At 28.1% G+C, this 16083-nt stretch overlaps 1 protein-coding gene across 2 annotated transcripts; it reads left to right on the top strand.

The window, feature by feature from the left end:
- The first annotated feature begins 8470 nt into the window (after positions 1 to 8470).
- LOC118070764 (protein tilB homolog) lies at positions 8471 to 11989 on the top strand. Of its 2 annotated transcripts, XM_035089569.1 has the most exons (10): positions 8472 to 9055; positions 9269 to 9334; positions 9533 to 9700; positions 9812 to 9974; positions 10110 to 10178; positions 10258 to 10377; positions 10551 to 10655; positions 10963 to 11265; positions 11499 to 11591; positions 11681 to 11989. In XM_035089569.1, the coding sequence occupies exons 1-10, from the start codon at positions 8976 to 8978 to the stop codon at positions 11789 to 11791; spliced, it is 1278 nt and encodes a 425-aa protein (XP_034945460.1). In that variant the 5' UTR covers positions 8472 to 8975; the 3' UTR covers positions 11792 to 11989. The 2 variants fall into 2 exon arrangements, with proteins under 2 accessions (XP_034945461.1, XP_034945460.1); XM_035089570.1 differs by lacking the exon at positions 10551 to 10655 and having other exon boundaries at positions 8471 to 9055.
- Positions 11990 to 16083: the final 4094 nt, after the last annotated feature.

Consider the following 16083-nt stretch of genomic DNA (forward strand, 5'->3'; position numbering starts at 1 on the left):
CTATTAAATATTATGTACATACCTTAGAGTTTTGCTTCTTTGCGTGATTTTCTCGTTTTTTCTTTCTGCTCTTCATGTTTCTCGGCATTTACGACGCGAGTAATGAAGTGACTTCGAGAAATTGTATAAAATTTTACAATTTTTCTGTTGAAGTCGTATACATGCCCATCACATCCTATTCGATGTTGTGCTGTGAAGCCTTCGTCTCTGAGCACTAACTTGAAGAAGCTATCCTGTTTGATTTTATTATTTTTTAAAAATTTAATTATTATAAACTCAATATTTTCGATGAGTTTAACTAGTTGTAATGTCGGGTATGTCAATTTTCCTTCCGTCATTACTTCTATTAGTTTCGTCTTTTCATTAAGTGAAGGGTTTTTGGATATTACACTTTGTAAACATTGTTCACATTGTGTCCACTTAGTCGCCTTCTTTGCAATATACCCTGCCATGTATTCTATGATATTTTGTTCCACACTATTATCAAAAAGTTCCTCTGCGGTATCGTTGTCATCTTCAAGTTCAATTTTTTTAACTATTGAGTTCATTATTTCATCCATTTTTTTCTGATTGTTGATGGGAATTACATTATCAACTACCATTCCTTTCATGAGAGTTGATAATGTTTCTTCACCGCCAACATTACTACCTCGGGGTGGCTTCAATAAACTATATGTGCTCAATAGATGAAACATTGTGCCGAACATGACAGCATCAGGATGGTCATTAGCACCACAGACTTCTCTGGATAAGCTGAAAAATCGCTACAATTATTGATAAGTGATATAATTCTCTTCTGAAGTTATCTTACCTCCAATGCGTCTTGGTTGAGTCGGGATGTCATTAGATACTCATATTTACAACTATTCGTCAAGAATTCGAGTAATTCTAATGTTGCTTTCAGCGATACCATAAGTCCGTAATGGGTACTCTGCGTGATGTATTTGCAGTTATTTCTTTTACACTTTTCCTCCCACATTGTTAAATACTCAAGAAATTCCTGAATGAACTGAAAAAATTGGAGCAAGTCGATGGTAGTCTACATGGTTGATCTTTATTTTTTTGCCAATTCATTATTATGACTTACTTCATGGTCCTCAGAATGCAATTTTAAGCCCCTATTTCCAACTCTTATCATCATCAATTTGATAATTCGATTGAGGCGATTGATAAAAACGACCGAGGGTAAACAGTCTTTTAAATCAGCATTTTTCTTCTCATCTTTTTCATACAACTGCATGGCCGCTGATACACGTTCGGAAAAGTACTGGAAAAAAATGTTATGTTTTGAGTTTTTAATATTATGAAAATAGTACGTTAACATTATCTTTAACACTTTACCTCAAATGCCAAGGGTACGTTCATTTTCTGGTACGACTGAGGTTTTAAGACGGTGGATGTAAGCTTATGAGCAACTTTTAAATGATGTGGTTCCTCATTTTCGATATCGAACACAGCTTGCCAATGTCGTCTTTTGACCTCGCCATCAGGTGTCTGTAATTTTTTTGGTTATGAGTGGAATTTAATAAATGTATGTTTTTTTTATCGAAAACTATATTAGGCTGAAACTTACCCATAATACTTCGATATCTATTATTGCATTTCGAAAATTTTTCAGCAAATGTAGAAAATCGGATATGAACCATAACTTTCGAGTTCCATCGCATGGATGCTCGCACAATATGTTTGTTGTGGAAATTCCGAATCTTTTCCACATACCGCGATTCCATGTTGCTCCATCAGTTACGATTCCGTCCACATAAAATCCGTTTTTTTCAATAAGAATTAATGCTTCTAATACCAAGCATTCTCGGGTTTTACTGTTGGCACATCCCAAACTTAGAAAACATGCTAACGGTTGTACCCATCTTCCCTGAAACGGTTGGAACATTATTACTAATCCGTGATCACCGCTTTCATCCATTTGGTGTTCCGGAGTGTGATCACCGAGATCTACAAAGCCGTGAAATATTCCTTCACTTGCATTAAATGAAATTCTGCGAGCCAATTTTATTTCATCTAATAGCAACACACCTGAAATAATAATTGCTGTGAATGTTATCATAGTATTGAAATAAGTATATTTCTTGCTTACCCCGTCGTGCAGCAGGATCCATAACTTTTGATTTTTCTAACATAACATCGAAAGGCGCTTGTTTAAATCCATAAGAGCTGCCCATTTTTCTGATATATCGATTCAAGGTGTCTTTATGAGGAAGTTGTAACACCTAAATTTTCTCAAAGCGAGTCCCCAAGAAAATTCCCGCCCCAATTTAACAATTCATCTAAATTCCATGGCCCAGGATTCTATGGCGGATGCGTTACAAAGTAAATTCTCTAGACACAAATTAAAATCCAATTTCAACTTTATTATATAAACTATTTACAACATATATGTATTCTATTCTAGATTTCCAATTGTACAGTTTTACAAAGTAAACTTTCACTTAGGTGCCGTTATACTCGAGAGAGAGAGTTGCTATCTCAAAATCCCACCCAGAAGTGTCTACCCCGTGGCCTAATCTCTCGTTGGTCGGGCTACAACCCAGACCGGGATATTCGAAGAGCTAGCAACTCTTCGAGGGAAGGCTACAACCTTGCCTGAATAATCGACGAGCTTCAACTCGTCGACGAAGAGCTCCAACTCTTCTAGGGGGTATAGGTGTGAGCTACGACTCTTCACCTTCTAATTCTGGAACCCTATCTAAGTAAGGACGAGCTACAACTCGTCCGGGATACTCGAAGAGCTAGCAACTCTTCGAGGGAAGGCTACAACCTTGCCTGAATAGCTGACGAGCTACAACTCGTCGGCGAGGAGCTTCGACTCCTACACGGTTCAAGATCGTGAGCTCCAACTCTCGATCGCTAGCTAAAACCAAGAGCACCAACTCTTGGCTGGAAGGCTTCAACCCTCCAATTCCTATTTTCGGAAAGCTTCTACTCTCCGGGGCAACTAAAAGGCTACAACCCTTTAGCCAGAGCCACAACTCTGTATTGTACGACGTGAGCTACTACTCTCGTCGGTCTCGTTGGTCTAGTACCTCGGAGACAGGTGAAGTGACGATCTCCGCACAATTCAGCCCTTTTATACTGTTTGGCTCCGCCCTCTTTGCTATCCCCCACCACTATTGTGGTGAGTTGCGTGGGGAAGTCGTCATGGCAACAAGATCATCACAATATCTCTCTCTCTCAGATCTATTACGTTTCTTATGACCCTCTCTCTCTAATACATGGTATTAATAGGCTTCGCCGATAATTTAAATTTCGCGCTATTTCTCATGGGTCGATAAAATGATTTTACTGATTATCGATTCATCAGACCAATTGATTTTCTATAATATCGGCCTTAAAAATGTAACTTCGTTACAAAGTGGAAGAATTTCGTATTTTCGAAAATGATTATAGAGAGCAGGTCCTCTTATGCGCATGAGAATGCATTTGTACACCCACTTTTTTGTGTAACGCATGCCTCCTTTCTTGCATTTGGCCATCTCGAAAATAGCTTCTAATGCCTCTTTTTGATTTTCAGGCAATTTTGCAATTTTTTCCTTAAAAATATTCTCTGCTATTTCGCCACATTTTTTTTTGGAGTCACGGATTTGTTGCTTCAAAGTTTGGACCTACATTGTAATATGTACGGAAAAAATTGTTATTAATATTATAGTTAAAAATTATATTACTTTCGCTGACAAAAAGTGAATGAATTGTTAATTGTTGGAAGTAATTTCTTGCATCAGGTGGTCTTTTTTTTATGAATAATATTTTATGTTTCAAAATTTAAGTATGACGATAATAAGCTGTACTATAATGTTTATTTATTAAATATTGGAATAAAACTAAAACATAGTTTGTAAAGACATGAGTTTTCTCAATTTATTCAAGCGAATATTTTCAAAATTTCACTGTTTTCTCTTCATTTAGTATTCATTCATGTCATTTCTGCAAGAAAACAATATTAATTCATGTTTCACTAATTTTTATGTCAATAGAAAAAAAAAACGTATTTTTATCTACCTTTGCCATGAGAGTTTTATTCTGTCGATTTTTCGATCGTAATTGCTTATTCTTCATTTGTTTTCTCTTCAACAAATTAATAATTTTTTGATTTTTTTTCCACTCTCTATCAGATATAATCTTCTTCAACTTTGCACATGATTGACATCTTACACGACCATGTTTTACGTATGTCTTACATGGTTCCACATACCCTATGCATTCTGGAGAATAACTAGAACCAATAAAAACAATGTAGAACATTGAACAACATTCTTTACAAACAGGCAAAATTTTCTGATAAAATTAAGTGATTTGGGACTTTGCAAATTCAATACAATGTCAACAGCAATGAGGAGTACTTTTGGGAATATTTCTGGTCACTTGAAAGGAACACCATTGTTCATGGCTCCGGAAATTCTTTTACAAACTTCAGAAGCTACAATTTATAGTGATATATGGGCAATTGCCTGTACTATTGTTGAAGTTTATAATGAATTTCCAGTTTGGAATATTTCAGGTGATAATCCTGGTGTTATTTTGAAAAACTTGCTTCTTCAACGAAAAACACCTAATTTGCAAAATATTCCAAACGATATACAATTAACTATTGAACAATGTTTTAATTATAATTTCTGTGAAAGGCCACTACTGTCTAAACTCATTGAGCAATATGCAATGTTAATATAAATATGTATGGGGATGCATACAGTTAATAAGAGAGATGCAGTTAAAAAGCGTTTAAAGATCCACAATTCTATAAACTTTTCAAGTTTTTGTGAATATTTTGATTACAAATATTGATATAAATATTTAAAAGAATAAAAACACTGTTAATTTACTTGTTAATGTGAAAAGTGTGTGTTAAATTTGCTGAAAAGTCTGATTATAATTTTACTATTTGTTAATTGAAAAGTGATAAAAAAGATATTCTATTCGAGAGAACCCTTTAATTCTGTAGTTCAAAATTATGTCCATGTATAAGCCCATATAAACGCAAAATTTAAAGTATCAATATCTCGAAAACTAAGTGAGATATGAAAAAATTTTATACTTCATTTTCGTCTTATTTTGGACTGTTCTATCGAAATTCATTATCATATCGTGGCGCCACGGAAACCATAGTCGTGCCTTCTATTTTGTTTAAATAAATACAACAAAAGTGATATTTAAATATGAGATTGTATAATTGCTATATTGCATTTTATAACAAATACTTACCAAAGAGATTGTAAGTTTTAGTTAAAAATAAACATTGAAAAATTAATGTTTTCTTCAAAAAAGTGCATATATTTGTTGATATGAAAGACACAGTTCGAATGCGTTAGAAAGTTTGCCATTTTATAGATATTTATATTATTTTATAGTATTCCATGAACTTTTTAAATTTGTATTTAAAAAATTATTAGCGCCCTTGATTTATTCGTTAATATAAAAAACCTTTATTAAATGCACTAAAAAAACTGTGGCTATAATTTTTTTTTTATTATTATTAAATGTTAATAAAGAACGAAACAATTTAAAAATTATTTAGTTGTGGTTAAATGATTCCACGAAAGTGTAATATTTTATTATTTAATTTAATATTGTATTATTTTACATTTTGTAACACTCATCCAAAAATTTGAAAGCTAGAAATCAAACATTGAAGAAATGTTAATTTCAAAAAATGTAATAATTTATTTTTAAAATAAATGAGTTCATAGTATTTAAATTTATAATTTATTTATCATAGTTGATTCATACTCCATGTTATTTAATATTTATTTTTACAACAAATAACGAAATGAATTTTTCAAGATTCATTATTGTACATCCATCAAAGAGATTTATTATGTTTATATTTTATTTTGTATAGTAATGTATATTTGAATAAATTGTCTCATCAATTAATCACAATGGTGACTATTAAATTTATTGATACAGTTTATCAAATTCACATACAAACGAATAGCCTTTTCAACAGTTGTGGGATGAGTTGCATCAGGTAATAAAAATAAACGTAATTCATTGAACATAGGATTATAAATATGAGGTTTTAAAGAAAAATTGTTTAAACAACTATTTATATTCTGATCATTTACTCTATTTCCATAATTTTTTGAATTAAATTTTTCAGGACAGTAAAATAAATAATTCGGCCGCCCATGAAGCAATTCAGTATTTTTTTGTTTACGAATTACGTGTCGATTCCACTCTTCTTTAGCAATTTCTAAATCTTTTTTTATTAATGCTCCAAAACAGTATCTTAGACATTCTACGTGTATTGGATTTAGATCATTATAAATATTCATGTCTCTCATGTCTTTAAACAATGAAATCCAAAAATCAATACATGATTTTCGTAGTTGAGATCAATAAGACTCAATTCTTTGATTAGAAGTACTTCTTCCTTTAATATAACTTTTATATCCTGATAATTTATTACTATGATTCATCCTTAAACTTATTTATAAGGATTCAATTAAAACATTTTCAGTACCTTTATCAGTACGTAATAAAGTGGATAAAAACCTATTGTTTTTACTGTACTTAAATAATAATGAGCGATAAATTCAGGTTTGTTATTGGAGCTAGCTACTTCCAGCCATAATACTTTCCGCGAAAATCTATCGATGCAACCATGAATTGCAGAATCAAACGGTTTTAATTTATCGTAACCATCGATATGCCACAAAAAATTTGGTCCAGGGATTTTGTATTTTTTTCGTCGTAAACGATGCCTTGCTCTACATTCTATTCCTTTTGGATCAGCAATTTTTAAAATTTTCCAAACAGTTTGGCGCTTCACAGACAAACCATAAATTGTTTGCAATCTTCGCCATAGACTTTTATATCCTAAGCAAGATCCACTTTCTTCCAATTCTGTTATGACAGCTTCAATAATGTTTTTTAAAGGTGATTTAACAATTTTGTGACGTTTTAAATTCTGTCTTTTCAAAATTCTTTTTAAATGACGAAGCGAGATCATAATATTATGACGATGAAATAAAATATTAATTATCTCTTGATATTTATATCCTTCTTGATGGTATTTTATAATTAAACTTACGTTGAAATTATTCAATATTCAATAACGATTCTGTAAAAATATTGGTTTATTGCATTAACTTTTGTTTTTATAATTATATGGTTAATAATTACGGAATGTCTCGAAATAAACGTAATTTAGAAAAATAAAGAATTTTTAACTTCCCAGTGGGAAGTTATAGTAATGGGTCCGATTTTGCGAATCCCGAATTTTGACATATCTCCACGTTTTAAGGTCCCCAGAGTCGAATACAATCGTTTTCCAGTGGACGTCTGTATGTATGTATGTGCGTGTGTGCGTATGTACGTATGTATGTATGTGCAATTTATGAATTATACCATTTTTTAGACAAAATTTCAAAATCTTTAAAAAAATATGAATATTAAATTATTAGAATACTTGTATAAAAATATGGTGACAATATTTCATCGAAAAAAAGAAATTTTGAAAAACAAAATCAGCAATGAAAGAATTTTAAACTCGTGTCAGGATTGAGAAAACAGCATTAAAGACGCTATAATAGTCAATAATAATTGTCAATAATATGGAATTGTGTTCATAACAATTGAACATTGTGACTAACAAGTGATTATTGATCATAGTAATATTTAAATAATAAGTTTTAAATTGTTATAAACAAACAAAATAGGGATCCATGATATACATATGAGTACTTTTAACGCATAATTCTTTCTTTTACTAAAAAAAAGTTACCAACCGTATGACATGAATGGAAACATATTTTATCCGTTTATAACAATTCCATTTGTTATAAAAAATGGAAACGGGTTTCATTCGAGGGGTTTTTTTTTTATTTTTTCCACTCGAAAGTTGGTCGTGTGGACCTTTCGGATCGCACCCAGACCACTGCAGAGCACTGATATTTTTAAAATTATTTTATACTTACCGTATATTTTTATGTAACTAAGAATAAAAAAAGTATTTTAGTTACAATTTACTCAATTGAATTTGAATGTAATATAAGTAATGCCAGCTTCCCGCGTTATTTGGATAGAAAACAACATAGTATGTATGTTGATTGGAGTAGAAAATAACAATATACTATGTATGATGAAAAGTTTCAGATAGTGACATCTATAGTATAAAATACGATGGCCCTTTTGGGCTTCCGTACTGATGGTGCCCCGCATTTTGACGGGTAATTTATGTATGTGTATGTTAAGTAATGAAGCCGAGTGTACTCGAAATTTTTAAATTTGGCGCCCAAACCTTCGGAGCCGCCACAAAAATGGCACTATTACTGCCACCTATTGAAAGACTTTTAAACTAACTCAAGGTTTTTTTCTAGTTTACCGACGAGATATAGTTTATCATCTAAAAACTTTTTTACTGGAAAGTAAAATAACATGATGAACATTTAGTGAAACTCTACTTGAGTGAAAAAAATATAATATTAGATAGAAAATTACACATTTTTGGAGTAAGGGATTTGATTATATCATTTATATTAATAATAGAATTCATTTTAAAATTTAGATAGATATTGGAAATTCAAATACGTGGTAAATAATTTAATTTTTACATGTATTATCCGGAGTATCTTCCTCAACGAAGTAGCATTTAGTACGCAAGCAAATCCGACAGGGTACCATATAAATGGGAACGAAAGTCACGTTCCCCACTCTCACACCTTGATCACGGTCTATTTCCATTTGTATTTATGTAAAAGTTGAAGTGTAGGAAGATGACCGTTATGGTGTTGCAAAGTACGATTACTTTACGTAAACAATTAATACAAACATCAAATTAATCTGGTATTCGATTGTCAGAAAATGTTAAAATCACAATCCATATACTGTAACCTACAAAAAAATACATTTTTCAATATGGTTAAAGTTTTTATACTTAATTAACTAATATTTTTTTTATAATTTACATATAAAAAGAATTATACGTGTTTAGCCATTTGTTAAAAAAACATTCATCTAAAATGGTAAAATTAACTGAAGAAATGGTCATAGCACGATCACGAACATCTGATTTGACAGAAGTCAAAAAATTAAATTGTTGGTAAGTTTTTATGTATGTACTTACAAAAATAAATAAACACACTTTAACCAAATTGTACTTGTAAATAAATCATTACTATGTAAACTATTAATTGTCATTGAAAATTTGTAGACATAATGGATTAGATATGATTTATTTATAATTCTTATTAAATGTGTACTACAGATAAAATAATTTTATAACAATATTGATTACAAATGTTAATTTTTTTAGGGGTTCTGAATTAACAGATGTTAGTATCCTACGAGAATTAAAAAAAGTTGAGGTTTTATCATTGAGGTAAGTTAAATAAAATTATTTTATTTTTTAAATACAAAAATTCAATAACTTTTCTTGAATTATACCATGATAAACTTTCCCTTTTACTTTCTTCAGTTAATGAAAAATATAGAAACGTGATGATTGCTACACCTTTGTAAATTAATGAAATTGCTTTATTAATATTTATATTTAGTTAATCGGAATATTTGATTTCAGTGTCAATAAAATAAGCAGTTTAGCGGATTTCCAGTTTTGTTTAAATCTTAAAGAGCTTTTTGTAAGAAAAAATAATATAACTGATTTAAATGAAATATGTTATCTTCAAAACTTGCCAAATCTTCGTCATTTATGGCTTGCAGAAAATCCTTGTGCTGAACAGAAGGAGTAAGTCAAATTTTTCTATCTATATAATTTTCTACTTATTTATATACTTTTCTATTTAAATATAATGAAGTTGATAAAGAATTAATAATATCGTTTTTTTCTAAATTAAAGGTATCGTTTAACGGTAATCAAAGCTTTACCAAATTTAGAAAAATTGGATGGTTCATTTGTAGATGCTGAGGAAGCAAATTTTGCATTATCAAATGGAAAAACTCTGTATAATCCTCTTGAAATAAATGGATCTTCAGTTCAGTCTATGTTGGCTAGTTCAGAGGTGGTATATGAAATCTTTCGCAATTTCTATTACATTATAATATGTTTTTCATAACAACAAATTTAATTTCATATGACTTTATTATATTATCTTTTTCATAGACAAATAATATACTCTTGTTATAAATATGCATAGGATGTAGCTGAAATTCCAGAAGATGCTGAACCTGAACAAAACCGTAGTTCTAGCTCTTCTAGTGATCAGGTAATACAAGTTACATTTGTTGTTTTAAAAGGAAAGAAATACTAAATATTGAGTTAACATGAAGAATAATGTTTTTCAGAGGAGTTACGATGATTATCAAAAAGTCAATCAAGAATATCATGACGTAGATCGTCGAAATGCAAATCATAATGTTAAATTAACGCATCAGCATTCTCATGACAACCACCTCAGTTATGAAGTGAGTATACTATATAAGTCATATATAATTTATGTACATGCAAATGTATATCTGTAATTAAGAAAGTGTGCTGGAATATACATTCTATTAGAAGCTAATTGTCTAAAAATATTCGTAATTTTCATATAACTTTTTTAATGCCTTAACGATGGACTTGGGTGCTTACATAATAGTTCCAAAATGGACAAGCTCAAAATTTAACAAAAGATAATGGAATAAAAAATATTCCACACATAAATGGAGATAATTCACTAATTAATAGGTCTATTATATTAAAGGTATATTGAAAACATTAAGTATTTATCTATTTTTTTATTATATAATAATTTTTTTTAATATTTGATAATATATTAGAAGTAATTTCCGTGATTATAATTAAACTTTAAGAATATAATTTTGTATTTAATCCACTGGTTACATATTCTTTTCATTTTAGTTCTTATAATATAAATAAAATAAAAATTATAATGCTCGATAAAAAATTTATTATTTGACTTTTTATCTGCATTTCAATGCTTTATTGTTTTAACAATCTAGTCGTAAATTATATTTATATGTATATTCATTTATTATTAAAACATTTAGGAACATGAAAATAACAAACCGGTATTTGTACCTGTATATGTACGACATTATGGTACGAATCCTAAAGAAAGCCGGAACAGTCGGGAATATGAACGTATGAGTTGTCAGCCTAATCAACGATATCAACAGCTACAATCTCCACCAAGGTCAGCCTACTCTACAATTGAATACCAAGATGAGAAGCGATTTTCTGATCGAAATAGTTATGAATATGAAGATAAATCTCATAATCATATAGATAATGAAGAGTCATATTATCCTCCTCAACCACGACGGTCATCGTCTTATCAGAATAGTGAAAAGGTTCGTTATGATAATTCATTTACAATGTTATGAGTACATTTCTTCTCGGTGCCATTAAAAATCATTAAATTATAATACTTTGATTTATTAGCTACTTTTTAATTTCTTTTCTTGATCTTACTTTATTGTTTGATATAGTTCAAAATATCTTGTCTGATAGTGTATGATATGAATATTGTTGATTAGTATAATTATTTTAATTATTTAAATTGTTACGTCCTATTCATTTTTAGGAAGATCACAGAGAAAGAGATATGTCGAGATGTATGAGGCATTTAGAAAAAGATAAATGTCATTTTCATTATAACAGAAGACCTGTAACAAGAGTATGTATTAATTTCTATATTTATCAGATTTATAAATTAATTTTATTACTTGTTAATTCATATTTTTTCCAAAATTTTTTTTGTTTCAGAATTCCAACATATTATCAGCCGTTTTGTGCCTAGTGAAAGAATTAGATTTTCCGAGTCTAGAAGTTGTTGAGATGGCCGTTCGAAATAGAATGGATGAGTTAGATGAATAAATACGAAATTAAACTATCCATAATTTCATTCATTTGAATAATTCAATATAAGTAATATAATTTATTAAAATTATCATTTTAGTTTAATTTACAATAGTTTGAAAAGAAATAATGAAATATTCAATAAATTTTGACTCTTATATTCAAAGGTTAAGTATATAATGCAATTATTATAAATAAAAAGTATTTGAAACATGACTCAATGATTTTCGTTCCTTACTTCATCAATAAGGAGCGATATGAATTTGTCTCGCTTGGAATAGAAACTTTTATTTTAATCGGGTTTATGTATAATGCAAAAAGTAAATTAAATTCATGAATGCATTCCCTTTTGCATTTTTAAAAATATTACTATTGACATAAAAAAAATAAAAATTATTAAATAAATAAATAAAAAGAAAAACGATTTTTGTCTATTAATAAGTCGTAAAATATTATTAAATTGTTTGCAATCTATTGTACATGAATGGGTCAAATTTAGCGAGTCTTATCATGTAAGTGTACAGTTTATCATAGGCAAAAACGTAATAGGGCTGTAATATTAAATGTACACTATGAAGCTTATAAAGTCTATTTTGTCAACAGAGAGCAAAAAAAAAACATTTCACATTTTTATGTATATTTATAAATATCTAAATAATCATAATATATATATATATATATATAATGTCGATCAAATAAAATTTGTGAATATGCGACAATAACGATTTATAAAACAGTTTCTTAGCTTTTAGAATAAAATTAGGATGTAAAAATATAATAAAAAAATAGATAAGTAAACATATAAAAATTATCTATTATTTGGATAATTTTATACTATCGCAATCTCGTCGTTTTTATGGCTCCAGAAAAGTTATGAACAATTATATTCAAAGAAGTGCATTTATGAGACCATTCAAAATCTTAAAACCATATGAAATCTTTTAGTGAGATATTTTTCATACCTTTTTTATAAATCTGCCGTAAAAATGATGATTTTAAAAGAAATTTCATTAAAATTGGATGATTGTTTAATTAAAAATTTTTTCATAAACAAAACTAAATTAGGTAAATAAATTTATTTAAAACTATTACATATTTGTAACATTTTGATTTGTTGTATTTATTTTTATTATTAAATTATCTATTAAGCAATAATGCTCAATAGTTAAAATCTTTAAAGCTATTTATGCACAAATATATACATCATTCTCTTTTACTATGATTTTATGAAAACTTGGCTCGTAAAATATTTAAATGTGTCTGATCTAAATGAGAGTTTGACAAAAAAAATTTTTTTTAATTATCAGCACGTGTAGTATTTACACTTTTAATTGTATTGCAGAGGTTTTTATCTTGTCGATTTTTAAAGGCGCAATGATTTTTGGATACTGATTGATCTTATTTGGAGAAGTGGCTTCCTATTTCATAAAAGCACCACAAGTTATCACGATTTTACAATTCGGAAAGAAAAAGGAATCAAGAGTCAAATAGAGCCATGCATCGTCAGGATCTGATGTAAAATGTTTAAGATGTCTGCAAAAATTAGAAGTTTCAAGTTAATTACTGTACAGTAGAATGCTTCTTTAATCAAGTGATAGAATTAGAAAAAAAGTCGAATATTTCTGATATCGTATGTTAATTTTCAATAATATAAACCTATTCCAAGAATTACATATATGTTTAACTAATAAGCTCATTCATGTCTTCAATAATAATAAATATTAGATGAAGTGATAGACTTTAACAAGATTTTAATTAGATTCAAATCAATTGAGTAAAATCATGTTAAAAAAATCATATTATGATAAAAATAAGGCTGTGGGTTTATAAAATACGTCCTGGGAAAAAATAAAATAGACCTACATTAAATTAGATCCAAAAAATGGCAAAAAAAATGTGGATTTGTGTAGATCTATTTTATTTTTTCTCGGGGTTTGAATAAGATAGCAGCTCCTGCATCCCGATGGCTATTAAATAATTAAATTTTTTAATAACATTTTTTTTTTTGAATAGTCTAGTTTTTAATTGATTGGTTATGAAAGATTTTTAAATTTAAAATAGAGCTTCTTAATATTTCATAAAGATAATTGTAGTAGTGAAAGTCACAATTACCATAACATATTTATAATATTACATCGATTTTTCAATTATAACAGAACAATCTAATGAATCACCCTTAATCAGTTTAATATGTACGTATGATGTAGCAGTTTTTAAATAATTAATAAAACCAGCAAAAGAATATTGAGTACTCATTTGCATGATTTAGAACGGGGCAGTAGACTTTCAATTATCTGCTGTGGCATTTTCAATCAATATGCAGCAAGTGATAAATAAAAAATATTTATTAGTCATACCAGCTATAGAGAGTGATAAATATAATTTTATTTTTTTAGGAATAATTTGTTTTTATCTCTCCTGGTAAAAAATTTTTGAGTGATTGAAAAGTTTATTTCCATTTCACCTGAGTGAAATTTTTCCTTCTATTTAAGGTCTATTGAACTTTCCGTACAGGCATAATAAAAAGTAGTGTACAAACTTGAAAAAAAACATTTAGGTCATTTCAAACTATATATTTACCATCAGAATCGTAGATAAATACAAGTAAATACATTTATCCATTAAAATATACGTGTATCTATATTGTAATGAGATTTAAATCAATTGGCACTGTCATCAATTACACAAATTATATTTTTAATCTAGGAGAGTGCGGGGCAAAACGGATTTTTTGAGGTAAAAATTGCTAAAACATATAATAATGTAATTTAAAAAAATATTTTCATACAGTTCATAAAACTCGAATGATATATGTCTTGCACCACTAATTTTTTCTGTCTGCATGATTACTCTTATGATTGAAATGAAATATTTAAAACAATAAAGTTTTCAATAAATTTATTTTTTCATCCAATTAATCGTTTATATCTTTCCTTCATTATAACTTTTTACGATAATCATTTAACTCATGTAAAAGTAATATAACTCATACGATATCAAGTATCACTGTTAATTCATTTTAATTAATATTTACTCTAAAAATAAAATAGTGATATTATAATATAACTATCCTGAATAAGATAAAGCTAGGATGAAACTAGGCGTTATATTTTGAGTCGGTAAGTTAACTCATAATAATAATCGATTTATTTATCGGTATTGTTAATAGTATATTACATATCAAGGAAAAAAAAAGTAGGTTGATTCAAACCATAGGAAAAATTGCCAACTAAGCAGAAGGTAGAGGTAGCAAACACGTGGCTGATGGCCTAATTATCTTTTGCAAGTTTGTATATTATTTTTTATCATGGCTGTGCAGAAAATTTGATAGATCCCAAATGAAATGAATAACGTTCTACAGAGAGTTAACTTAATTCTTATTATAAGATTATACTACTATACTAAATTATAAGATTAATACTAATAGATATGAGATGATTACTTAAAAATATTTATTAAATAATACATGTAAATACGGTATTATTTTATCAGTAATAAATACGCAGTATAAATATTCAATCATGTAGACGTATAAATATTGGTTATATTCGATAAAACTTACAGATTCTATAAAAAAAAAAATCATAATCCTAAGAGATATGAATAGAAGTTATCATGCTATACTTTGTATTTTAAAATTATCATTAAACCATAATGAATATTTTTAAATAATGAGAATTTTTAATTCTCATTCTGTTAGGCATTTTTTTTTTCTAATGCATATATTTTTAAGTTAAAATTTGTATTATATATAAACAAAATCATTTGATTAAACTAGTTTCATAATTAAATTTAATAAATATGCATAGATACACTTATAGGTATTGAGTTTAAAATTAATAATAAAGCTAATTATTTAATGAAAAAATACAAATAAATCAGTAAAATAAAAATTTTAATAATTTCAAATGATCATAGATTAAAGTATATTTTATTATTTCGTCCTGATTCATTGTTATTTTTTAAACAATGGAATGTCTTTTTTATGTATTTATTCACGAAACAACAAGCGTATAGATTTTTCGATTAAATAATTATGATTAATAGCATCAGTAAAATATTTACAATTATTTTTTTCAAGTATATATATATATATATATATATATATTTTATATTTTAATTCTTATTAATGATAGATTAAATTAATTATTTAAAAGTTTTAATGTTAAATAAATTAAAATTAAAGCAAAAATCTATAATTTGTAAATAAAAAAATTAGATGATATAAAAATCTATATGTAATTATTATATATGTACTAGTAATATTAGTTATATGGATACTATTTTCGAATAAACTCGCATGCGTATTA

Source organism: Chelonus insularis, unplaced genomic scaffold (genome assembly GCF_013357705.1).
Source record: "Chelonus insularis isolate UGA/USDA-ARS -01 unplaced genomic scaffold, ASM1335770v1 contig_67_pilon, whole genome shotgun sequence".
In the NCBI taxonomy this organism is placed as follows: Eukaryota; Metazoa; Arthropoda; class Insecta; order Hymenoptera; family Braconidae; genus Chelonus; species Chelonus insularis.